Source organism: Pteropus vampyrus, unplaced genomic scaffold (assembly GCF_000151845.1).
Source record: "Pteropus vampyrus isolate Shadow unplaced genomic scaffold, Pvam_2.0 Scaffold140, whole genome shotgun sequence".
In the NCBI taxonomy this organism is placed as follows: domain Eukaryota; kingdom Metazoa; phylum Chordata; class Mammalia; order Chiroptera; family Pteropodidae; genus Pteropus; species Pteropus vampyrus.
This window is the reverse complement of record NW_011888921.1, coordinates 2,907,042-2,932,447: the sequence shown is the minus strand read 5'-3', so window position 1 is coordinate 2,932,447 and position 25,406 is coordinate 2,907,042. Positions and strand designations below refer to the sequence as shown.

At 37.3% G+C, this 25,406-nt stretch overlaps 1 protein-coding gene across 11 annotated transcripts in view; it reads left to right on the top strand.

The window, feature by feature from the left end:
* The window catches only part of SLC38A1 (solute carrier family 38 member 1), a 55,966-nt gene extending 33,316 nt beyond the window's left edge, over positions 1 to 22,650 (top strand). For all 11 annotated transcript variants that reach the window (XM_011368189.2, XM_023535475.1, XM_023535473.1 and 8 more), the window contains 12 exons: positions 9,648 to 9,721; positions 11,150 to 11,242; positions 11,570 to 11,651; positions 12,662 to 12,744; positions 14,109 to 14,167; positions 14,289 to 14,408; positions 15,629 to 15,708; positions 17,296 to 17,396; positions 18,634 to 18,752; positions 19,313 to 19,454; positions 19,550 to 19,647; positions 21,447 to 22,650. In XM_011368189.2, coding sequence (XP_011366491.1) covers positions 9,648 to 9,721; positions 11,150 to 11,242; positions 11,570 to 11,651; positions 12,662 to 12,744; positions 14,109 to 14,167; positions 14,289 to 14,408; positions 15,629 to 15,708; positions 17,296 to 17,396; positions 18,634 to 18,752; positions 19,313 to 19,454; positions 19,550 to 19,647; positions 21,447 to 21,548 — 1,153 coding nt within the window. In that variant the 3' untranslated portion in view covers positions 21,549 to 22,650. The remainder of the gene's footprint in view (positions 1 to 9,647; positions 9,722 to 11,149; positions 11,243 to 11,569; positions 11,652 to 12,661; positions 12,745 to 14,108; positions 14,168 to 14,288; positions 14,409 to 15,628; positions 15,709 to 17,295; positions 17,397 to 18,633; positions 18,753 to 19,312; positions 19,455 to 19,549; positions 19,648 to 21,446) is intronic.
* The last annotated feature ends 2,756 nt before the right edge of the window (positions 22,651 to 25,406 follow it).

Genomic DNA, 25,406 nt, shown 5'->3' with positions numbered 1-25,406 from the left:
ATTTGACTATACTAAAGTTTTAACAGTATTATTCACCTCCATGATGCAGAAAATGCCTTTTCTGGGTTATGGTAGGCGAGGTATGTATCAGCACAGTAGATCAGATAGTCCAGAAGTTTGTATTTTCAAGGTTAGCTTGAACTTTTATTACACAAGGAGTGGTAGTTGGATTAGTAGATTGGAAAACTGCCCTCATGTGGGCTAGTAAGTTTTGCTTTGTTCTAGGGCCACAGGCTTCACCTTACATCAGGCACATGGTATCACTGATCTACATCTATATCAGCAAACTACAGCTTACAGACCAAAGCCACCTGCAGCCTCTTTTTGTATGGCTTGCTAGCTGAGAATGGCTTTTGCTTTTATAAAGAGTTTTTTTTTTTTAAGGAAGATAGTTATAAAGTATACATTTTTTATGAGATATTTATAACAACCCTATTTATCATCCTCATTTTATAGATAAAGATTCAGACATTAAGTAATTTGTCCAGGAGGATACTAACTGGTGATGGGAAGAGGGAAGGGAGGGCAACAAGCCCATGGTTTAGTCCTCTTAACTCTCCCATCTCTCCTTAAATGTGCATTGTCACCATGGAAACAGAGTAAGAAAGTATGGATGAAGCCCAAATCCATCATTCCTAGTAAAATGGAAGTCCAAAATACCAAGTACAGAAATTCCTTTATTTAATGGTTATATGGAATTTTTATTTTTACTGAGGAGTTACATGTTTAAAAGGTAAGGATCTAGGTTTGAAGAGAAGGGAAACCAGTTATCCTTGTGGAATGTAAGAAGAGGAAGGAGGACATGTTGAGTTATAAATGGAATGCCCGCAAAACCCACAGCCTCTACCAATAGGCAAAAACAGGAAGTGGTGGTGGCATATGGCTTTCTTTCTTACTGGTACAACTTCCTCATTTAAACTCAGACCTCGTCCTAACTTTTTTAACCTCACAAAGTATCAACTAAAGTGACAAATTCTATTTCTATCTGCATACTTCTTTTAAATACTTCTTTCTTTTTAGGATTTTATTAGATACTATTTGATTTGGTCACCAGTGGTGCATATTTCTTTCTCTAAACAAAACAAAAAACTAACCAACAGTGAGGCTAGTTTAGGAGCAGCTTTGCACCAAAGAATTTAGATTTCTCTACAAGGAGAAAAATAGAAGAAATTATTCAAATAATTAACCTCCACCTGTTCTCTGACCAACCTTTTAAAACCATCCCTTTTGTTCCCTAGTTCAATTTATAAATATTGCAAATGATTACATGCTACCAGATCCTAGTATACTGGTCCTCTGACCCTCAGAATGTTGAAATTTAATCAGGATTTAATGACTAAGAAGTCCACTTTGGGACTAATTATATGTTTCTGCTTCTTTTCATAAGTGTTTTGTGAGCTCTTTAAATGAAATAGGGACTATATTAATGAGCCTGGGACTTAAACAAATGCAGCCTCCCTATCCCCCCAAAAAGGTTGGAATAATAATACCATCATTTGGAAGGTGGTTTATATTTTTCATATTAATACTTTTATCATAAAATTAAAATAACCATTAAAGACCATTTGAAAATGCATAAAATAAATATTACATAAGGAAATTTTCTAAAGTCTCACTTTTAAAACACAAGCTATGTTAATATTTCATTCCAAGTTTTTTGTCTCCTCTTAGGTCTTACTTTTTACAGTCATTCCTCTCTGCACATTTGCCTTTGGCAGACAGTGTAGCATGATGGGTAAGGACTTTGGAGTGTGACTACCAGGGCTTGAGGGCTCTATGCTAGTGACCTCAGACAGAATATTTAACCTCTCTGAACTTCAATTGCCTATCTGTAAAATAGGTAGTAATAGTACTATTCATAAGTGAAATACTTTAAAAGGTGTTTAGCATGGGCCTAACGTAGTGAATACCTCTAAATTTATTTTTAGTAATGATCAATAAAATGTTTTATTGATTATTTTGAATTCCCATTAAAGTAAATTAAAGCTCTAGGAAATGCATTTGTATGTAAAAGATAATCTTGAATTTTTCAAAATATTTAAAAATTTCACATGTATTAGGGACTCAGGACATCTTATTCCTCTCACCTCACTTTCAGGCATGTCTCATTCCACTTGAGTTCTCATTAAATAAACACTTCTTTCTCTGTGTCTCCTATCCTCTCCACTTAAAGCCTCCAACTGACATGCCTTCTCTGGGCCAGGAACCAACCATACTACACCACAGCACCTCTGTAATTACCCTCCAGACACTCTACTTCTGATCACAACCTCTTCTACTTTCAGGCTCCTGCCTTGGATACTCCCACTATACCTGCCCTTGAATGTCATTGAGAACGTATGGTCTGTGCTTCCTTCCCTATCCAGCTTAGACGTATGTCATGGTCCCTCACTTAAACCCCTCTCTTCCCCACACCCTAAATATTCTTTCTCCTCTGGCTCTTTGTCACACTAGCCTGGAAACCCCTGAATCTGTCCTCTGTAACCGCACAGACGGATGACACTTTAAATTCTTGGTGTTCATACTCATTTGAGTTCTCCATGATGCCCAGACCTTCCTTTATCCCCAGCTAGTGCTCTACTCTTCTCAGCATTGTTTTCAAAGCTTTATTCAATTCATACAGATATTTCCCTTAGGAAGAATTGGGAATGGAAAGGAAGAGCAGGGAGAGTTAGCGAAGATAAAAGATGAATGAAAAAGTACAGGAGGGTGGAGACAGTTTGGAAATATAGAAAAAAGGTAAGAGGTAGAAGAGAGTGAGGGGCAAGCCAGCAGCAGGGGGAGAGACTGGTGAGAGATGGTTGGCAAGTAAACAATATGTTTCCTACAATTTGTCCAATTCCTTTGTACTGGAGTTTTAAATTTCCTAGTAAATATTTTGCCTCAATCAGCATATATGTCTGAGTTTTAGAGTGAGAGGTGGAGGATTGGTGTGAGATACTGATAGATAAAAGCAGGACTAAAGCAAGAAAGACCACTTTTCCTCCAGTGCAGGAGTTTTTATATGAACTCTTCTGCTCATTTAATGAGGATGGTAAAAGTTTATACTTTTAACTGGGTTTAGAAGACAAATTATTATATAGTATGGTGAGCCTCATATCCCTTTTGGAAGAATGGAGACATGACCGTGGGAAGAGGGGTGTGGAGTTGAAAATAATTTAAAAACATATACCCTGGTGAAGTAAATAATGCCCTATTACCCTGAGGAATTTGACCTGAAGAAGTAGATGAGACCTTACTTTCACACTGAGAGCTGGTCATTGTCTCACAGGAAAGATAATAATTCAATAATTCCCTTCATTGCAGTCTCACTTGGGCAGCTATGGGGTCCATGTTACAGGTAATCGCACTGTAATGCTGTCATGGCACCCCACCTGCAGTGTACAGGCAATTTGTTTGTCAGCGGTTGTGACAAACAAAAACACTGAGATGTATATAACACAGGGCCAGAGCTCACAGGTTTAAATCCTTACCGCTCCGCATGTGGGCCATGGACCAGCAGCATCAGCATTACCTCGGGCTTGTCAGAAATGCAGAATCTCAGGTCCCACCTCAGACCTGAATTAGAATATTCATTTTAGCAAGATGCCAATGTAATTCATATATATACATTAAAGTATGAGAAGAGCTGCTTTAAACTTTGGCAAGAATGGGGACAGGGAGAGTCATGCTGGGGAGGGTTGCTAAGGATACTTTATTTTCTGAGTGGAATGGGTCCCGGAAGAGTTGAAAGCACTCACCTGCATGGCAGCCCTGAACGCCCCCATCTGAACTATTTCTGGGTCCATGGCAGTGACTGCTGCTTCATATCCATCTCTTCCAGGGACCCTGATGCTGCGTTGGGAGTATGTCACATGATTTCTTGTTATATAACTAGGCTTTTAAAATACAGCAGCCTCATCTCCCTTAAAGTGTTGTAGAGTTGGTTTATTTTTTGGGAGGGGTATAATTTTTATAGAATAAAATTCCCAATTTAAAGGATAGGATTTGATAAGTATACCCAGATTATAGTTGTAAAATCACCGCCACAGTCATTGTATAGAATGTTTCAGTTGCTTTAAATGTTTTGGTTCCATTTATTGTCATAGCGTTCCATTTTATTAGCGTTTGGTACTTTAAAAAAATGAAATTTATTATACCATTGTCCAAATAATCTTAGGGTAAATTATGCAAGAACAAAAAATTGCAGTCCTAGCAATATGATTCACAACAATGATGAAGAAATTTTTTTACAACAGATGTTTAGATGTTCATTGTTTAAGATATGAGTCAAAATTTTCTTGCAGCAAATAGAGTGAATGTGTCTAGGACTACTGTCAAGAATATTTAAGAAGTCATAGAGAGCAGGAGTATGGCCAGAGAACTGGAAATGGGCAAATTTTAGAAGTGGTAAAAAGCTGATCCCAAGCAACATTCTAAAGCAAATTATTAAATAGCATTTTATGTGTAATTACTGCAGAAAATATTGCTCTATAGAGGCCAATAGGGTTTTCCTAAATAGTCGTGCTAAACAAACTTCATCCTTCGAGAGAAGAGTGAACAAGCAGGTCATAGAACTGCCTTAGACAGAGTGTATCTTGATTTTAGCAAGATATGTGGTATAGTCTCACATGACTTACGAATGGGATTCTAATATTTGTAAGTTCACTTATTCTTTGCTAGGAGTCTGCTCTGTGCTGTGTTTAGTATTTTATATAAATAGGTAAATAGGACAGACCATGATTGTGAATTAAATTATTATGGCCTGTCCTACTGTCCAGTAATGAAGAAACATAATAAAGCAATAGAATAAAAAAAAGATTGCTCTGGCTGCTGTGGGTGGAAGATGGATCAGAGATTATCACACTTGTCCAGGAATTAAAGATAATAGAGGCTTGGATTAGAATAGTGGCAGTAGAAATGGGGGGGAAGGGAAGCGTATAGATTTGGGTTATATTTTGGGAGCAGAAATGATAGGACACTTGCCAGTGAATTAGATATAAGGGAAGAGAAAGTAGATGAGAAATCAAGGATGGCTTCCAGATTTCTGACTTGAGTAGTTGGCTAGATGAGGAAACATCTTCCAGATGGTCTTGTTCTATTCAAAGTTAGTACCAGTGACTTGGATGAAGGCAGATTCAAGATATGAAGCTTGATGAGGTAGTTGATACATAGGTAGAAAGGATCAACAATTTAAAATATATCACAAGACTTGAAAGATAAGATGGAATAGAAATAAGTGTGGAGTCCTGCACTTAAAATAGTACATAGGCTAGAACCAGGAAGATTAGCCTGATAGCGGTTCACATTAGAAGCTCAATAAGAATGAAAACTATGACATAGCTGTCATAAAAACGAATACTAAAATAAGTTACCTTTAAAAAGCATGACATCCAACTCAAATTAATAATTTTACTGTGCCTTGCACTGTTTGAACCAAAACTGATGTGACAGTATTATGCTTTTCTTGGCACACAGCCATTGAAAAGGATGGGTGAGAGAACCTGGGCCATGACTGAGATGTAAACAGCTTGAACACTCCATCACAGAATGAACATCTGAAAGGATTAAAGATGTTTAAGTCAATGATCTCCATCAAATGGACCGTTAGGTGGAAGAAGGTTTAGATTTCAAGTAGATTCAAATAGGTCCAGAGAGTAAAATGAAGACCCAAGGACAGAAATAGCCTCAATAGTTTCAGCTCAGCCTCACTTCCAATGCACAGTACTTTGCAGAAAAAGGATGGGCTGTATATGTGTCCCATGTCAGAGGACACTTTGTAGACCTCAATGCTTATGTGTGGGCATGGAGCATAGAGGTCTCCTGTCTTGGATGAAAAGCTGGACAGTCTCCGAAAGGGTCTCCCTAATCTGGAAGTCCAGAATTCTGTTTCCTAACAAGCCTCTTTCTTCTCAGGGAACACAACATCTTCTAGGATGTCATTGTACCACATCTTCCAAAGTGTTGCTGACACAAGGTTGTCTAAAGTTCCTTGGCTACATTCTTCACAAGACTAACTCCTACTACTGCTTCCCAGGGCCCAAGTTCAGTTACATGTTTAGATCCCTTTCTCTTCAAGGCTGAACATAACTCTGAAATAGCAACACCATGACACCATGGCCTGTCCTATTTACCTACTTACATACAATACTAAACACAGCACAGAGCAGACTCTTAGCTAAGAATAAGTGAACTTACACATATTAGAATCCCATTCGTAAGTCATGGGAGACTATGCCAACTCAACTGCCTATTGCTGAGGTTTAGTTCTCATTGAAACATGCCCTTATAGCAAGGAGCTTTTGCCCCAGCCATAGCAAAACTTGTGGTCAGTGGTTAGCACTGTGAATGCATACACGCTATCCAAATGAAATGAAAAAATGAATCACTCATGTTCCTCTTAGCAGAGGAATACCAGCTTATGTTTATCTTCCAGGAAACAACAATTATATGCACAAATATCTAATTGAACAAATAGGAGCACAGTCATGCTCAAAATAGAAATATTCAAATAAGTCATTATTTTCTCTCAAATCATTCCTCCTGCTCTTTTTTTTATTATTGAATTTCTTTGGAAGCAAAAATCTCCTACCTCAAGAGGGAATAAATTACAACTCAGAGGATACTAGGAAAATATTTAAATTAAAAAAAAAATAAAGTTGATTACTTTAAAATTCTTAGAAGATCATTATTTTTATGGTGACATTGGTTAATGAAATCTAGTAAGTTTCAGGTATACAATTTAACTGGAAGATCATATTGACATGCTAATTTTTAAATTTATTAGGTGACATGGGTTAATAACATATGTTTCAAGTGTACAATTCTATAATATATCATCTGTATATTTCATTGTGTGCTCACCACCATACATTAGACCTCCTTTACCCTCTTCACTCTCCTCCCATCCCCCTCCCCACACTTCTTGTCCATGTGTCTGAGTTTATTTTCTTTTAGATGTCACGTTTTCTGTGCCTCTGACATCTCTGACTGGATCCTCTTAAACTATCCTAGGATCTGTTATAGCCAATTAGACAACTTATTGCTTCTTTCTAAGCATCTAAACAAAGAGGTATACTTTTCTAAATTTCAGTGCCATTAATGCTGGAATCTGTTATAGCCTAAAGTAGTCTTAGAATTTTACATACAGAATTTGCTCATTTTGTAGAAAATGATTTGTTTTTATCAGTTTTCAGTCTTTGGAGGGAAGATCTATATTTTGGGAGAGATAGAGAGGAGAGTCTTCAAGGGTTGGGTGGTTAAAAGACAAAGGCTGTCAGACTCTCACTACAGGTCCTTTTGCCTGGGGTGCCGTGTTATGTCTCTTAAATATGAGAACAAGAGAGTTTTCATCACTGTGAGAGGACCCCATTCTGCTGCTGTTAGCGTAGGGAGGAGGAGAAGTGAACTCCCTACTAAAATCTCCCCATCAACACTTTTCTCCCACATGAAAAAGAGGTGGTAGGAGTTTATAAAGAGATCCTTTACCTCTTGTCAAGGGCCACAGGCCAGCTGAGCATCATCTACAAAGAGATTCGGCCTAAGAGAATGTGCTAAGAGGCAACCATGTGCAAGAACCACGTGGTCCCAGGAGCTACTAGCTGAGGGAACAGAAGTTTCCTTAGAATGTTTCTTTTGCTAACAAGTACCCAGTTCTCCCAGACTTAGGGCCTTTGGTTAATTATTATGTAGATGTTAGTAATTGTCCCTTCTGCTTGGCTCTTAGCTCCTACAAAGTCGTACTCTTTACTCATTAGCCTGGGGCTGGGTGGTAATATCCCCTCCTTTCCCCAGGTCAGTCCCAGGAGAATTGACTCAACAGGGTACATGGTCACTCTAGAACAGCACATGACTAATGCTGTTGGGAAGCTCATGGTATTTTGTGTCACACAGAATTTTCACATACACATGTAGAAGCTGCCACTTAGTGTTCAGTGCCCCTAAAAACATGAGTGAACTTGGAGTAAAACTCAAAGCTTACTTCTTCAACATAAATATTGTTTATCTTATAAGATGAAAGAAACATCATACCACAATTGTATCCTGTATCTTATTCTCTGGTAGAGCACATCAAATTATGTTCCATTACATATCCTAAAACTACTGGGTTGGTTAATAAATGCTTGCTCTCAGTTTCTTATATCCCTCAACCAAAATAGATAATAAGGGACTTTTCTTCTTAATCACCCTCCTACTTAGGGATCTCAGCTAAGTCAATATACATACATACGTACGCACATACATACATATATACATACATATGTCTGTACATACGTACATACGTGTGTGTGTGTGTGTGTGTGTGTGTATGAATGTATTTCTTTAGTCATATCTTGACTTAAATTCCCCTTTATTAGCTGGTCCCCTTTATTTATTAACCTTCACCCAAAGTGCTAGGTTTTCTTTCTCCCAGTATCTGTTACCTCTGCTAAGCTCTGTCCCTCTTATGTTTTCTGTCCAATCTCTGGCAGCCCATCTGCTCTACAGTTGACCATTCTATATTCCCCTTTTATCTCTTCATGGCTATACTGAACGTAGGAGAAACAAATTGCTGTAATACCTAAGCGTAAGGAGCAGTCTTTCTGCCTGGGGCAAGGGAAGGCACCTGAGGAAGTGACGTCTGAGCTGGGTCCAAGGGCAGTGGTTCAACAGGTGTGCAGGGGGAGAAGGGACTGGGAAGAGACAACCTGCACAGAGAGACCTGTATGATGTGCCAAGTACCTGTTAATAGCACTTGCAAGAAAAATAATTGCCTTAATTACTCAAACACAGAATCAATTGCAGTAATATATTGTTCTAGGGATGTTCTTCCCTCCATCAGGAAGTGAGTGGTTTCATCTGGGGGACCAGAAATTTTTTCTTTGTAATAAATAGGCTTTATTTTCAATTACTATGTTCTCTTTAACCAAATGATTTAGAAACAACCTATGTAATCTCCCACATCATTTTAACTGTGCTTTTTCTTGTGGAGTGTTTGATAATGAGCCAGATGTACTAAAACAAAAACATGAGTTCATTATTCAAAAAAGTATTTTCATTGTACTCGATCATTGAAATTTTCCCGTCAATTAAAAGAGATACTTATTCTTTTAAGAGGAACTAGGTGCAAAAAAAGTGAATTATCTCAGTGGTCCGATGTATAGACTCAAAAATAGCCATGAAGTAATTAGATGAAAGGAACTTAAGACATCATTTGACTTGTGTCTCTATATTATAGTTGAGAAATCTAGGGATGGGAGAAATTGAGCTAGTTGCCCAAAGTCACATGGTCACTGACCTAAGGGTCTCTGAAAGCCTTTCCCTAATCCCCACAACCCTTTCTCACACTTTCTTACTTGGATGTAACATAAACGGCACCACAGACTGCAAAGCTTTCTTTCTAAAGCTATTTTAACATCATCCCAACTGAAATGGTACCAGAGAGCTATTTAGGCTTTGAGTTACGTAAAGGATTTGAACCATTAGTTATTCAGATTCTAATGAGCAGTTCTTTATTTGGTAGAATGTTTTTGTCCAGGATTTTAAAGAGGGTGTGACTAATAGGTTCCAAAATTTGGATACAATCAACAAATAGCGTTAACCATATAAGTAAACCTTTGCCCTTCTAAAATGTAAGGTCAGAGTATGTTCTTTTATAATCATTACAAAACTTATTTTCTTTGCTTTAGGATACTCTTGTCTTCAGTGACACTGCTGTCTATATATTCAATAAACCTTCTGTTGATCTGTTCAAAGGAAACAGGTAAACTGATAATATGTCTAATTTTGTTAAAGCCAGAGTGAATGATTTTGATGCTAATATTGTGAACAAATTGATGCTCTCCCTGTTCAGCAACTTGATTATTAAAGAAAAAGAGTACTTTGACATACAGTCACTGTAAGACCTATAGTAGAAGTTACCTAGAGATATTCATACAGCAACATATAAATTAAATTGTCATGAACAATGAGCAATAGTGTTGTCTTTTAATGGAACCCACAATTACGCCTGTTTTTCTAGTTTAAGATGACTTCATTATAAGGGCTTTGGTGTTTCCTTGAGTCTTTATAAATTCAGAACACAGATCCCATGTTTTTATATTATAGCCTCTGAGTTTTAAGGTAAACAGAGCTTTCATTCTCTTTTGTACATATTCCAAGGAGAAAATGCTACTCCCAAGTCAATGTGGGATTGAGTGTGCTATAAAAAGATTTCAAGTTCTCTGGGCAGTATAATACCTGAAGTGTTTATTTTCTACTCCTGGGATATGGGATTATGTTTGTAATACTTTGACTTTTACATGAGCTAAAACCACGTTGGCCAACTATTACTGTATATAGATGACTGCATTTAACTGGAACATTTTGTGATAAATTGAAGATCTAACCACTGTCTAGTTTACAGTCTTATGAGAAATTAAACAAAACTTTAATTTAGCCTGACTCATATTGCTTTCTGTGGACCTTTTGAAAATGTGAGTCATAAGGAAATATAAACACTTTTTAAAAAAATGAATGGTTTAGAATCTTAGTATTTATTGAGATGAGCTAATTGAATACTTTAGAATTTTGCTATAGCCAAATTGTTCTTTAGACAGACTTATCTACTACTGTCTTTTGTGAGTTACATACCTTTGAACTAAATTTTAGAATTTTGATGTTGTGACTATTACATGTTTCTAAGCTTGTTATTATATTTAGGACACTTAAGGCATTGGTGGAATATTATTAGGATAATTCTTGTTAGGCTAATCAGTGCAGGTAATTAATTCAAAAAGAACCTTTTGTCACAACTATCAGAATTTTTATTTTTAAGTCAAATCTTTATTTTAATGATACTCACCAAACCTGAGAATGAGATCAGAGTGGGAATTTCCCCCCATTAAAGTAAAAAGCCTACTTAAGGTACTGAAAAAGAAGCCTTATGACCTAATAGTTTAATTATAATGCTTTTGTAGCCAATCTGAAAAAGGAGAAACGGTGGTCATGTCTGACATTTAAAAATGTTAAGAGGTTGTTTTATAATGAAAATGCCTTAACCCTTGCAAAGCCAAGAAGACTATTTATGTGATTTTGAGAAAGACATGAAATAACTTGGGTAATAGTCAATAGCATGATGAAATTTTGACTATCTTTTTTAACTGTTAGAGTCCTGCCATTTCTTGTATTCTCAAATATGATTTTTAAATAGGCTGCATGGTTTATGAAAAGCTGGGAGAACAGGTCTTTGGCACCACAGGGAAGTTTGTAATCTTTGGAGCCACCTCTCTGCAGAACACTGGAGGTAAAAACAAACAAACAAAAAAACTGCTTTTCTATATGTAACTTTAAAGTAGGCGAACAGTATTATCTTCTCTAATTCTGGTGGTTGGGTGACCACATGAATTTTAACCAAATTCAAGAAGTTAGCATTCTCATTGCCAGAATGGCACATGGGAAGTAAAACAGAAACAGCAGTCACTTATTTAAAACCAAAGATGCTGCGAGAGTTTCTAAAGCTGTCTTTGTGTCTTGTCGAAAGTTAGTCTAAGAACAAGCTGGTAACCTTTTATATAGCTTGCAACATGAGCCTTAGTATCTTCTTTCTAAAAATGTTCTCATTTTCCTCTAGCAATGCTGAGCTACCTCTTCATAGTAAAAAATGAACTACCCTCTGCCATAAAGTTTCTGATGGGACAGGAAGAGACATTTTCGTAAGTTATAGTCCATTTTTTTAATAGGATAACTAAAATATTTTTAACTTAAATGTGGGCTAACCAAAGTTTTTGTTTTATAAAAATTGCAGAAACAAAGTTTTCTCTAGGCTCTTTTTGTTTGTTTGTTTGTTTATTGTTTTGATAACAAATTTCTCTGGAATTATATAAATGAGGGAAGCAGGGAAAACCATTTGAATATGAACATTTAAAGGTAGATTCATCTGTTATGTTGCAAATGGTAGATGCTGCATTTTTCTAAAGGCCTGAAATCTATATCTGATTTTTGTGAAATAAAACAGATATGGAGTATTTTTAACACAGAAGCAGAACATACAAGAAAATTAAGACCCTAACCTCTTTCTTAAAGAAGAGACATAGCATTCTGGGAGCAAAATTTACATGAGTCAACCTCATTAAAGATGTAGCTAACTCTGGAAACTGTTGCAGCTATGTTTGGCACACCTGTTACGTTTTGACTCTTTCTTATTTAACAGTTCTTGTCAGTCTTAGGTTCTCTGTTTTCTCTCAAGGGAGACTCATAGAAGGCACAGTTCTTAGTGTTCTGTAATCAGGATTCAAGGTCAAATACAAGAGATTACGAAGAAAGCAATGCCTATCTGTGGTGACTTGTTTTTCGATGATATTAGCCTAACAAAACCAAAAGGATTTTTCTTTTTAAATAATTGATAAAGCAAATTGTAATCTGACAGAATGCAATGTGTTCATTCAGCTTTGAAACCACATAAATAATTCAGAGGAATGCCACATTTAGCCAATGGGAGAGGAAAAGAAAACAATATCCCTTCTTCCATCACATGGGAGAAAGACAAAAGTAAATGAGTCGTGGTTGGGTTAAAGTGTTTGGATAAAATTTGAATAATGATAAAAAATTAATGTTAATAATTAATAATAAAAAATTAATTAAAACATACCGAGAAATTTTACACTTAAGAAAAGAAATGTCATTTTCTGAGAAAATATGACCTAACCACTTAAATGTCTTTCAGAGCCTGGTATGTGGATGGCCGTGTTCTGGTGGTGATAGTTACCTTTGGCATAATTCTCCCTCTGTGTCTCTTGAAGAATTTAGGTGAGGAAAGATCTTGTTCTTATCATGGTCTCTACAAGTGCCCAGATGAATCAGAAACCTAAAAAAATGAACAACTTTGTTCTCTACTTTCACTTGTAGGGTAAAAATTAAGTGCATGATAAATTAAAAGTATTAATCAATCTCAACTTTAATATGGTCAGTAAGTGACTTCCTAAGCAATCCTTCTACTAAGCTGTGGAGGGGAGAAGGGAGGTTCTGTGGCCAGCAACAGATAGTGCTGTTTCCAATCGCACGACTTACAGGCTATTCAGAGAAAAGTCCAGAAAAAGGAATTCTCTTTATACATGGTCTTTAATAACTTGATTATTTAAACAAGTAGATTTTAAAATCTTATATTTATATCCAAAAGTATAATGAATCACTCTTAAATTATCAGTCTATCCAATCTCAGTTATTTGCCTCATTGAAAGGGAGAGAGAGAAGTGAAAAGTCAAAAGTGGTGAACAATCTCTCAGTCATATCTACTTGGTTTTGACTTTCAGCGTGTGTGCTTGTATTCGGAGTTAAGAATGCCTGATGTTATGGGAATTTCGTACATTGAATAATGTAGCCACACTGCTATCTGGTCCAAAGCCTCTAAAGGCAGATATTTAAAATTCTTCCCAAAATGATTGCTAATCACAGTTTTTTGTTTTGTTTTGTATGAAAAATATCAAGCCTCTATAGCTGTTCTGTAAGATCTATAAATAGATTTTCTAAACTACTTAAAAAAATCTGTGTTTAGGCTTTTCAATGTATATATATGTAGCTCATTTCAGTTTAAGTAGAGAAGGGCTCTTCTCCCCCAGGGATGAGAATAGTGCAGCCCCCCAGAGGCCGCTTAATTCTTCCTTTCTGGAGATAGCAGTGGTCGGAGATCTCCCAGGCATTCTAAGGGGAGCAAGGTAAAGATCCCCAGATGCTCAATTTGTCCCTAGAAATCACCTCATCTCCTCTGTGCATGCCCTTCACCTGGGAAGAGAAATATTGTGGCTGATATCCATTATGCACACAATAAATGCATAATAAAGAATAATGGATATGGCCATAAGTATCCATCAGAGTATAGCAACAGAGACCTATGTCTAAATTTGAGAGGCTCTTTCCCCTGGATTCTGGGAATCTGTGTTCTCTAGTGTGTCAGGGAGAACTGGAATCAAAACACATAATGTTTTTAATTAAAGCTGCCCTTTTTGCCAAATAAAGCAGCACTATCAAATAATAAATAAACCTTGTATTCAATTTAGCATGTATGTATATTATTGGAACCCCAAACTATGCTTGAAAAAATACATTGAAAGAAATAAGGCGATGGATGACATAATAATAATTTTTTGAAATAATTTTTTAAAATCTTTTTTTAGGGTATCTTGGCTATACCAGTGGATTTTCCTTGAGCTGTATGGTTTTTTTCCTAATAGTGGTAAGTGTTGGTTGAAATAATTGGTTGGTTTTGCCATAGTATAATGTCATGCAACAGTTATTCATTATTTGGATTTATTTAATAAAGTCTATATAGTTTTTCTTATATTTTTTAATACCAGGTTATCTACAAGAAATTTCAACTTTCCTGCAATGTTCTGGAGCTAAATTCAACAAACTCTGCTGCTAATTCAACAAATGCTGACATGTGTATGCCAAAATATGTTACCTTCAATTCAAAGGTAAGTTTTCTTAGCCTTTAAATATAAAAAAGAGCATTTTTATTAAGGACATTATAGTTCTCATAGTTGTAGTAATTACGCTATTTTGAATGTATTTGCTCTCAAAAGAACACGATACCACTGCTTCCACACTCAATCCATTTAGAGACCTTTGAGAAATATACAAATATTATATTTCATGCTCCCTCTTACCCAGTTTACATGTAGGACAAACTTAAGCATTCTCTGTGAAAATCTCTTTCTCAATAATTATCTCAGCTCTTCTCTTCCTTATATATCTTTAAAAACAGATAAATAACATCTTTAGCCCACTGCTTCCTATCTGGTGGTGACAGAAAGGAAGATCTCAAACTTCTCCAGTGTGCACAGTTGAAATATAGATATCACCACAAATTGGCACTTAAGAAACTTTCATACTATTGAGATATTGTTAATAGTATGGGGAACAGTGGGCTATAGAACCGTTTAGTCTGGGTTTTAAATCTTCAGGCAAGTTACCCAACTCCATGTATAAAAATGAATATTCTGTATCTTCCAGGTTTTTTTAAGAATGTACCTGGTACAGTGCTTGGTGGAATTAGAGCATGAGAAATGCTACTTTTCCTTCCTTCTCTGCCAGGTTCTTCTTGCATAAGAAGTTATATTGAGTTTGAAAGTCTTATCTAAGAAAACTAAATAGATCTTTCTCTTTCTTTTTAACTCTAAGAATAAAGCCAAAGTAGTGAATATGGCAGTAATTTTTCTTTTTAGATGCCATCTTTTAAGTCTGATTTGATGAACCCTATATAGAGCAAAGAGCAGTACAATAGAGGTGGAAGTCCTAAGCATGTCACCTAACCTGTTGGAAAGAGCCAGAAGAATAGCAGTGGTCCGTCTTCTTCTCAAAGTTGTTGTAGGGACTCAGCAAGATAATGTAGGAAATGTGCTCTGTGACTGGCTAGTGCTATATAAATGCGGGTCATGTTATGCCTGGAGTATGTAAAATACGCTGTAGGTGAGCTGAATCTAAAACTCCTCTGTGCCAAGTGCCTAATGTCTCAAGCTAGATAAGCTCTCTTAGAAAAGCTGCTCTTATTTTAGATATCAAAGCCCTCCTAATAACCAAATAATCCAGGGATTCCGAAGAGCTGTCAGATAAAAAGATAGCTTAGAAATACTGGAGCTGTATAATTTTATGTAAAAATACCTTTTCTTAATATTTATTTTTTTCTTTCAAATAGACCGTGTATGCACTACCAACTATTGCATTTGCATTTGTCTGTCACCCATCAGTCCTGCCAATTTACAGCGAGCTTAAAGAGTAAGAGATTTTTTTTTTTACCTTACGCATTTTATACCTCTCATTAATAGGTAACCAGACTTATGTAGTGAACCCCTACGGACTCAGCACCCAGCTTCAACATTTACTTTCTGCCATTCTTGAGCAAGTACTGTATTTTAAGAAAAAGAAAAAGAAAAAAGAACAAGAACAGGAAAAACCAGAAACCTGCAGTATATTTTGGCCGTAAATATAGCAAGTGGCCAACTATGTGAGCTTTTTTTCTTAATTTGGTTTTTCAAAAACTATATTACTTAGGAGAGTTCAAATAATTGTGTCACTTTATGTTCCTTGTGCTTATTTGGCAGGTAGATAATAACAATCTTCAGATTCATCTGTAAACTGCTAAATACATTGTATCTGACTTGCCTGTTGGTTTAGGTGGAAAAAGCTGGTAAATCAGGCAAAAAGAAATTAATTTTAAAACCACAAACCAAACAAGAGAATATTGTTCTTTATTTTAAACTATTAAGATGATTCTATGGATTTATTTTTGATTGATGTTCTAGAGAAAACTAAAGCTCTGCTTACAAATTCCCTCATGGGTTCCCTTTTGGCCTACTATTATCAGACTTTCTATATAAAAATAGTCATCATGGCACAGTCTTAAGCTCTGAAATTATATACAATATAGCTATCTATTTCCATTTTGAAACAAAAATAAAGCTTATTTCATTTAGCATTGAATTCACTCATGATTCTTCCTCTTTCATATTTAATTGATATAGATAAATTTAAAATATCTATGTCTACCTATCTAGGCATACATCAATGCTAACTTTATGATCCTATATTTAAGATATTTAAATATGTCTTTGGGATCTTTGTGATACCAAATTTAATAGTCCAGCTTTTAGTTTGTAATTTTCTCATATGTGTACTTCTCAATTTTTCTTGTTTTCCCTGTTATGACACAACCAAATATGACTATCAATGGTCTGTTATTGAAAACAAGTCTTGCAGATTGTTTGGGCAATTAAAGGAACTTAAAGATTCATCCAAACTCTAGAGTAAACCTGTGTTAAGAGATAGACCCCTCCATCATTGGAGCTGTGATCTTTTGGATACTTATTGCTGTGGAGACATACAGACTTTGAGGTGCATCTCTGGGGCTACTCAGTGAGAAAACTGGAACCTAAGAAGCAGTTTACAACAGAACACTGAGGTCAAGTTCCAGCCCTGCCCCTGGCCTCTGGGGCTGGAAGAACAGCATTTAAATTTATTCTGCCTTTTTTCCCTGTGTATGCTGGGTGTGGAGATAATATCGAACACAAATATTGAAAAATGCTCTCTGCCCTTCGGAGGAGAACTCAATATTCTTTCAAAAGAATGGGGAAGAACACTCAAGGGATTGTTAGTTCCATGGATCTCTCTCACACACATAGTACCCATTCAATATAAAAGAAGTTATTCTAAACCAGTATAATTCCCCAGGGAAATTTCACCTAGTCAGATCTGCCCTACCCTGATAGAAAGAAAGTTAATATTAACACTTCCATGTTAAACACTGGTGCATGAATTCAATAACATCATTTTTAATTGTTCAAATTCCTTTATCTTTGTTTTTAGTCGATCACAGAAAAAGATGCAGATGGTTTCAAATATCTCCTTTTTCGCCATGTTTGTTATGTATTTCTTGACTGCCATTTTTGGCTACTTGACATTCTATGGTAAGTAATTTCTGTCAGTACATAAATGTAGAAGTTTGTAAGTAAATAGTAAAAATCAATATCAAAATAACTTTTAACATGATAGCCCCCCAAAAAGCAACCAATCTATCTATTGATTGATTTTGCTGGTCTTTTTGTCTACTTAAAGCAAATGGCAATGGTTCCTTTACATATTCATGTAGACTATACAATGGAATAATTACTGAAATGATGTACTCTATTTTTTTCTCCTAATACTGTCCTTAAAAGAAACAGTATTTTATAAGCATATGACCTTTACTGAGGAAAGTTTGGAACGATATCAGAGAATTTCCTAATTGCTTTGCAAATTGGGTCAGATTCCATTAACAGAAAAGAGAGAGAGAGACAGATGTTGAAAGTGAGAAGGAGCAGAGTGCTACACTCATGACACTCTGCATTAATTAAAAATAAAATGCCTAATTGTTCACCAGGAGTTGGAGCCTTGCAAAGATTTGAAGGAATGACATAGAAAATTAAAAGGATTGTAATGTGAGGTGCAATGAGAAGCCATTGAAAGGAGACATGGAGGAAAGGCTTGATCTCTTGTCAAAGGAGTGAGCATTTTTGCTCTCAATGACTGCCATTCTTAGCTTTGGTTGTCTTTGAAATAACACTTTCTCAAGTTCAGAGTTGAGAAAAAGTTCTAAGTGGTACATAAACTAAATACTTAAAAAAAAACATAAAAGAAAAACATATATTGAAGAGAAGAAATATTTCTTGATGGTGGTTAAGTTCCATTAGCATCTCTGTTGCTTGGCCACTGAAAGTTCAGATGTAAGAGGAGAGTTTGAAAGAGGCTCCAAATGACCTGCAGTCCACCCATCCACCTAGCAGGACTGTGGCTGTTTGGTGTTGTTTGATGAGTGGCACCAAGTGCGGGAAACTCTAGACTAGGGAGGGCTTTGTGCTCCAACCATTGTTATTTTTAATCCCAATTTATTCCTATGAATAATTTAGTATATATTAAACATTCCCACTTTGTGTAGCTTCTTCTAGTGGTTACTGTAGGTTCTCTTTAGTTAAAGTTACAGTGACCAGCGGGAACATGTCTCACACAGGGGATTTTTCTCTTCAACTCTATGAATTGTCTTAATTGACAGTTCAACACCCAGGTCATTGCTTTTCTTGGCCTTTGGTTTACAAATCCTTTGTTGTTAGTAAAAACTGATGTTTAGTGATGCGCTTTGTTTGTTTTTAACCTTTTCCTTCGTTTTAGAAACTGTGGAATCAAACCTCCTTCACAAGTACCAGAGTAAAGATGACATTCTCATCCTGACAGTGCGGCTGGCTGTCATTGTTGCTGTCATCCTCACAGTGCCGGTGTTATTTTTCACAGTGAGTAAAAGGCCTCAGTGCAATCTTGGAAAAGCTGAGGTCTCGCCTTTCCTTCTGCCTTCGGGAGCCTGTTCCAGGGAAAGCCTGTTACAGGCAGCTTTCCTGCATCATTGAAACTGCAACAGGGAGAGATCCCAAGACTCAGTTAAGACTATTCAGAAGGAAAGTGGGATCGGTGAGATTGGGTGGCCTTCGATGGAATGACTCTTAATTCTAATTAATCTGTCCCTCTTCTTTACAGAGAAATATAGGTAGAATGTTTAAATTTCGATCATACACAATGAGAGAATATAGAAGGACCAGGAGAGAACACCCAGCCATAGATAAAACAAAAACAGAAAATATCCCCCCTATGGAAGAAAACCAATTTATAAATAAAAACGCTTATATCTTAAGTCAAGCCCCCCATCCCTGCTTCCCAAACTGTTAAGCTATCTATAAATTCACTAGCGATTACAAAACGTTTAACAAATCCCTGTGTACCTATGCATCAGTTCCTGCTGAGAACCGTGAAAGCTGTCATGCTGCAGGCCCTTACAGAATCTTTTGTTTTCCTGCAGGTTCGCTCATCTTTATTTGAACTGGCTAAAAAAACAAAGTTTAATTTATGTCGTCATATCTTTGTTACCGTCATACTCTTGGTTATTATCAACTTGTTGGTGATCTTCATACCCTCCATGAAGGATATTTTTGGAGTCGTGGGTATGGCTTTATGACTTGACACTTATTCTGCAACAGCTCTTTAAGAAGCTAAAATTTTACAATGACAACTTCAAACTTTTTTTCTTATTTTACAGGAGTTACATCTGCTAATATGCTTATTTTCCTTCTTCCTTCATCTCTTTATTTAAAAATCACAAACCAGGATGGAGATAAAGGGACTCAAAGAATTTGGGTACGTCTCATGTCTCATTTTTCCGATTAGTTTTTCCATTTCCATTTACCAAATAAATAGTCTATCTCTACCATGTAATACTACTTTTAATGGCCTTGAGGGGAGGCAGCAGTCAGTCCTGTAGTTTTCCCCTTTGGGAGATGTAAAATCTCTCATCAGAATCTGTTCCCTTCCCTATTCCCTCAGAATATCTTTTCAGGTGTTACTCTTACTGTTCCTTAGTGTTTGCTCTGAGCTAGGACAGGGCCAGCTGGGAAACTGGATGCTTGTCATCTTCTGTCTGTATAAGGTGATGCCTGATCTTTAGCAAGAAAAAATGAAGTGGAGAGGGACTCAAAGATTTTATGCAGTCCACTGTTTATGTATAACTCCTAGTCATATGACTCCTTCCTACAGCTTGGGGAACATGTGATGCCTTAATTAAAATGGCTGCATTAGCATAAAGAGTCTGAATGATTTGACAGAGATGCTTTGGAGCAAAAGACCTGGATTCAGAAGCTACCTTTCTATATTGGGATTCTTGTTTCCAGGTCTGGTGAAGTACAAGGGCATCTTCAAGGTGGTGCACTTGGAGACAGTGAGGGAAGCAGGGGTGAAGTGGCTGCTGCATGAGTACCTTCTAGAGACCATTTTGTTTGGCCTTGGAGAAGGCTTCTCAGCTGCCTTCCCAGATAGTGTAAGAACTCCAACCACACATAGTACATGAGTCAAGAGACCCAGAAGAGAGACGTGGGCAGGAGGGATCATCTTTGTGCATTTAGGAGAAGCAGCATTGATGCCAGTAGAGCATCTGCTTCCCCCAACAGGGTTATCCCTGAAGTCATGAATCCCAAATCCTTCTAAACTTTACCAGTAGTTGCTTCACAAGAACAGAGAGGAAGGAGCAGTCACTCTGGCACAGCAATAAAATATACTAAGATTGAATCTGAAAATGGTAGAGGCCTGTTGCCCATGAATTCTCTGGGCCTCCCAACCAAACTCCCTTAAGAAAACTGGCAGTAGGAGCTACTGAATAGCATCAGACAAGGGCCCCTATCTGTGTGAGGACCCACTGGGAGTTAGACCAGACCTGCGATGCTAAGCCTGTGCAGCCCTCTCAACCCCACCATTTGCCTCCTCTCCTTCCCTTTGGTCTGTCCTCCAGGTTCCAGTCCAGCCCCCTTGGCTCTCATGGTGCTTTATCCTTCTCCCTGCAGAGCTCTCATTGAATAGTCTCAAGGCCAAGCAATTTATAATCTTGTGTTCTTCAGGTTCTGGATTTAATAATCTACTTACCTGTGGCCTTCATCAACCTTTGAAATAACTTAGTTTTTGACACCCATTTCCTATTTCACTTGATTAAATCTGCTTTGCCTTTCTATCTATTTTTTCTACTTTTTCAGACAGAAATGTTCACCTGCCAGCAATAACCTAGGTTTTTGGTAAAGAGTAATGAAATGGGCTGCATGTTTTCCCAGGCTGTTTTTGTTTTGTTTTGTTTTGTTTTGTTTTAATTGTAGTCTTAGTTTGAAAGAAACTGTAAGGATACCCAATCAGCCATAGAATGGACTCCCACTGAGGTGACCATGAAGTCAGCAGACTGTAGAGGACGGCTCTGCATAGTGTGTTCTTATTTTCCTATGCTTGGAGAATCACATCCTCAAAATTTCAGAAAGATTCTCACAGTTCGGCAACAATTGTAACAAACTCCAAATACGAGGGCACACAAAAGGAGGGGGAAAGCATTTCTGTTTATTTCCAGGTGTATGTGAGAAATGTTTGCTTCACTGAAAATAACTCATGCCTTTCTGTTGCTCTAGGCTGCCCTTTTCTTGGGTCTGGGGGTCTTGTTTTCCCTGGTCAGCATTCCCTTGGTCATCTACGACTGGGCCTGCTCATCGGGTAATGGTGAAGGCCACTGAAACCACCTAAGAAAAGGAAACATTCTGGTCTGCTGCTCAGTCAAGTCACCACACATCAGCAACCCTCATCACTTCTTTTGCAAGTTTACAGAAGCAAACAGAAATTTACAAGATACTTAAAATGGAATAACACTTTGGTAGCAAAATAGGGACCTGTTTCTATAATGGTTCATGTTCCTCCAAGATTTGGGATCAAGTTAAGGATTGTGGATTTTTTTTCAAATTTCATGCAATCATATTTACCAGTACTTTCCACAGTCAGTTATTTTTCATTCTCCTAACCCTGAGTTTTGTGACTTCATGGTCTCTCAGAACTTTGAAAACATGATCATCAATCATGTTTATTTATTATACATCCAGATTCTGAAATAATTTTCCTACAGATATTCAGCTCACACTATGTGTACCTTTTTAAAAGAAAAGAAAAGAATCTTGAATTGTATATATTTATTTTGATTTATGGGGGAAAATGGTTTCATAAATAATTTGCCTATTTTGGTTAACATAGCACACAGGGATAATCATATGAGAGTCACAGGGCACGTGCCATTGCTGGATCAGAGCATGCTCAATATTTGAAGTGGCTCTGATCATCTGGCAGCAGAGCTCCAGTAGTCTGGTGGCCTCACTGGTACTAAGTCCTGCTCCATGCAGATACATTCTCTGGCGAGTGCTCTCAGCTGGGAAGGGGGTGGAAATGATTCTTATGTATAGTAAATATATTAAACTACACATTTGAGTAATCTAGCGAATGAAGTCTTGTTACCCTCTTGCAACTTGTGTCTAATAAATTGAGGAGAAAGAATACTGCAAGAAAGATTGTGCAAAATGCCTAAGAAAATATTCTTCTGATGCAGGAAGCCTTCAGCCCTACAGCCTACACCATATTGTTGAAGGGGGGAAATGTTTTATTAAATTGCAAATCCAGCAGCTTTTATTCATGTCCACCAGCTTTTTGCACAGAGAATAATGTATATCTAATCGAGGATGATCTAGGATGAGTAATTCCTGTTTTATATTGGGTACTTCAAGGGGATCTTTAAAAAACTTGTTTTATATCTATAAGTTTAGATTAATACAAATACAAGATTTTTGTATCTAAGTAAATAAGCCTCATTCCTATTTCTTCTCCATTAACAATCCATCCAGAGTCTTGAAAAAAAAAAAAAAGAAAAAGAAAGAGAACCCTCAGAGATAGTCTTTGAGAAGAATTTGTGACAAAATCACTGAATACCTGCCTTCTCCCAGATGAGGACCTTGGTGCCTGTGCTATTTCGTCTTCTTGCCCGTAGCCAAGGGGTGGGCCATGACTGCCTGCCCAGTGTCACCCACATGAGAAGACAGAGTTGCCTCGTACTCTGACTGCAGCCCCTCTCCAAAAGGGGTAGGAAGGAAGCTACGCAGAGTCTGAAAAAAGAAGAGAGTTCGAGAGAAGGTAGCTTGGAAAGTTATGAGGTTTAGAGCCCAGAACTGCATTACCACGAAGCTGGGGCATCACCTGTGAGTGGATTGTCCATATCACGCAGTAAGAAACGTGTGCTCATGAGCTAGTCTCTTGAAACAGGCCTCATGTTTTATCTACATTCTGGTTAAATTTCTCAAACATATAAATTCACCGAGCACAGATTTCTTATCCTGAGATAAGTAGAATCTAACCGCAGACTGGGCAGAGTTTCCAGGCACTGAGCTCTGCGTTCGGTTTCTCCTCCACTTGAATTCCCAGAGGCCCCCATGCTCACTGGGAGTAACCTGGAACTGCCCTCTCCCATTTACAGACTAATGTCCCACAGAAAAGGCAGGCCTCGGAGCACCTTGCGATCTTCTCATGGGAGAAGGAAAGATTATTATCTGCGTTTCTTGGTAGGGTCATCATAGCTTTTAATGTAATGCTCCAGAATTATATCCACATTAAGTCAGAGTTCAGGTATTTAGATATGAATACCTACCTATGTATGAATATCTAACTCAGTAAAATACACCATCTTTTTCAGTAGTATCTTTCATATTAGATGAGCAGAGAGAGAAACTGAGCAAAACAAGTCAAGTCGTTTGGCCATTGGAGGCTTGTCTAAAGCACCAAGTAATAAAATAGCCAGATCATGGGATGACCCTCCATTAAAAAAAAAACAAAAAAACTTAATTTAGTCTGCAAGCTATGATTTGCTACTTTCTATTTTCTCATTAATTTATAACAATTCATTGTACACTCACAAAGTGAAGTTAGAAAATTATCATTAACTCTTGTGGGGAGAAGGATGTGTAGTGATATATTTGGATCTCTGGATTTTATGTGTCAGTACAAGGAATTATTTAAATTATATTTATTTAGAGGAAGCACATTGTTGATGTCTATGATTTTTAACATCTTTGTATATTTAATTTTACTGTTGACTGAATATAATAGACCTTACTATAATTTCACTGATTAATCATATCATTTGTGTGGGATTAGCTGTAAAGTATACTGCTCTTAATCTTGTTCAGAATAGTGAACTGGTAGCCAAAAATATATGTATCACAGATGTTAGGTAGAATTTGAACAACACAGTCAAGTGCTATAGAAGTTTTTCTGATAAATTAGTAGACTAAAGAATATTATACATTAGCCATTGGGAGCAGCATGTTTTCCTTTAGTGGATAGATCTCAACACTAGTGAACAGTGCCAGTTTCATACTTTGGATTTATAACTGTTCTCTAATTATTGTAATACAGAATACTGTAAATCCCTAATTTCCTTAATTTTACTTATTGGAAGTAGGGGTAGTAAAGTGTGTACAGGAAAGAAATTTAGTCTTGTTAAGCAGAGGCAGTCCCCAATTTATAAGCTGATAATGTAATATTGCAAACAGTTGGTTGTTTGCAACCAGGAATGTATTTTCCTTTATACATGGTGGTTAGGTCCCCAGACTAGCTGGAAAAGATTATCAAACCCATAGACTTGTCTGAAATGAGATACTATAACAAGATTGCTAAAGAACCTAACCACGAAATAGAATATTGTTTCTAGGGGGTATTTGTTCAGAGTTGCCAAGAACATGTCACTTCTGGTACTGGAATCTGGATTGCCCACCTCGGCCATGACACCACCTGCTGGATGGGAAGGGTAGGGTTGCCACCAGTTAGAGGTGACCAGAGTGGCCTGAAGCAGAGTCTCTTGCAAAGGAGGGGAAGAATAAGTCACATGGTGATAGGAGGAGCGTGAAGGAGGACGAGGGGGCCTTTTCTGGGTTGTAAACCACCAGGGGCATTCCTCAGCTCATACCCTTTCTTTTCTCTGGAGGTCTCAGGCTTGGTCTGCCTGCTTCAATTAGCAGGACCTTTTGCTCCTATAGTTCATCTTCTTCCCTGCCCACTACAAACAAGAGGTGTTGTTGCATAGCTTCTCCCATATGCTAATGCTTAGAGCCAGCACGTGGCACTTTTAATGGGTTTAGTGCTAGTAAACCATGGTTTAACTACCCAGTAATCAGATGGTAAAAAACTCACTACCCACTTTCCTTTTTTTACATTTGCACGCCCTCTAGAGAAAGGTGCACATGGGTGGTGGTTGTGGGGCTTGGGGTGGACAAAGGACTGTGGTAAGAGTCTGTAGTACTTCAGAGGACACCTCAGACAGTTACCCCAGAACTGATTTTTTTCTGGAGTTGGACTCAAGCCTCTAGCCAGTGGTTCTCAAAGTATGGTAACCAGACCAGCAGCATCAGCATCACCTGGGAACTTGTTGAAATGCAAGTTCCTGGGCCCCACAACAAACCTAGCGAAATCAGAAGAGGGGAGAAGCAAATGGTGTTTAGACAAGCCCTCCAGGTGATCTTAATGCACGTTAAGTTTGAGAACCACTCTGAGCCAGTTAGTCT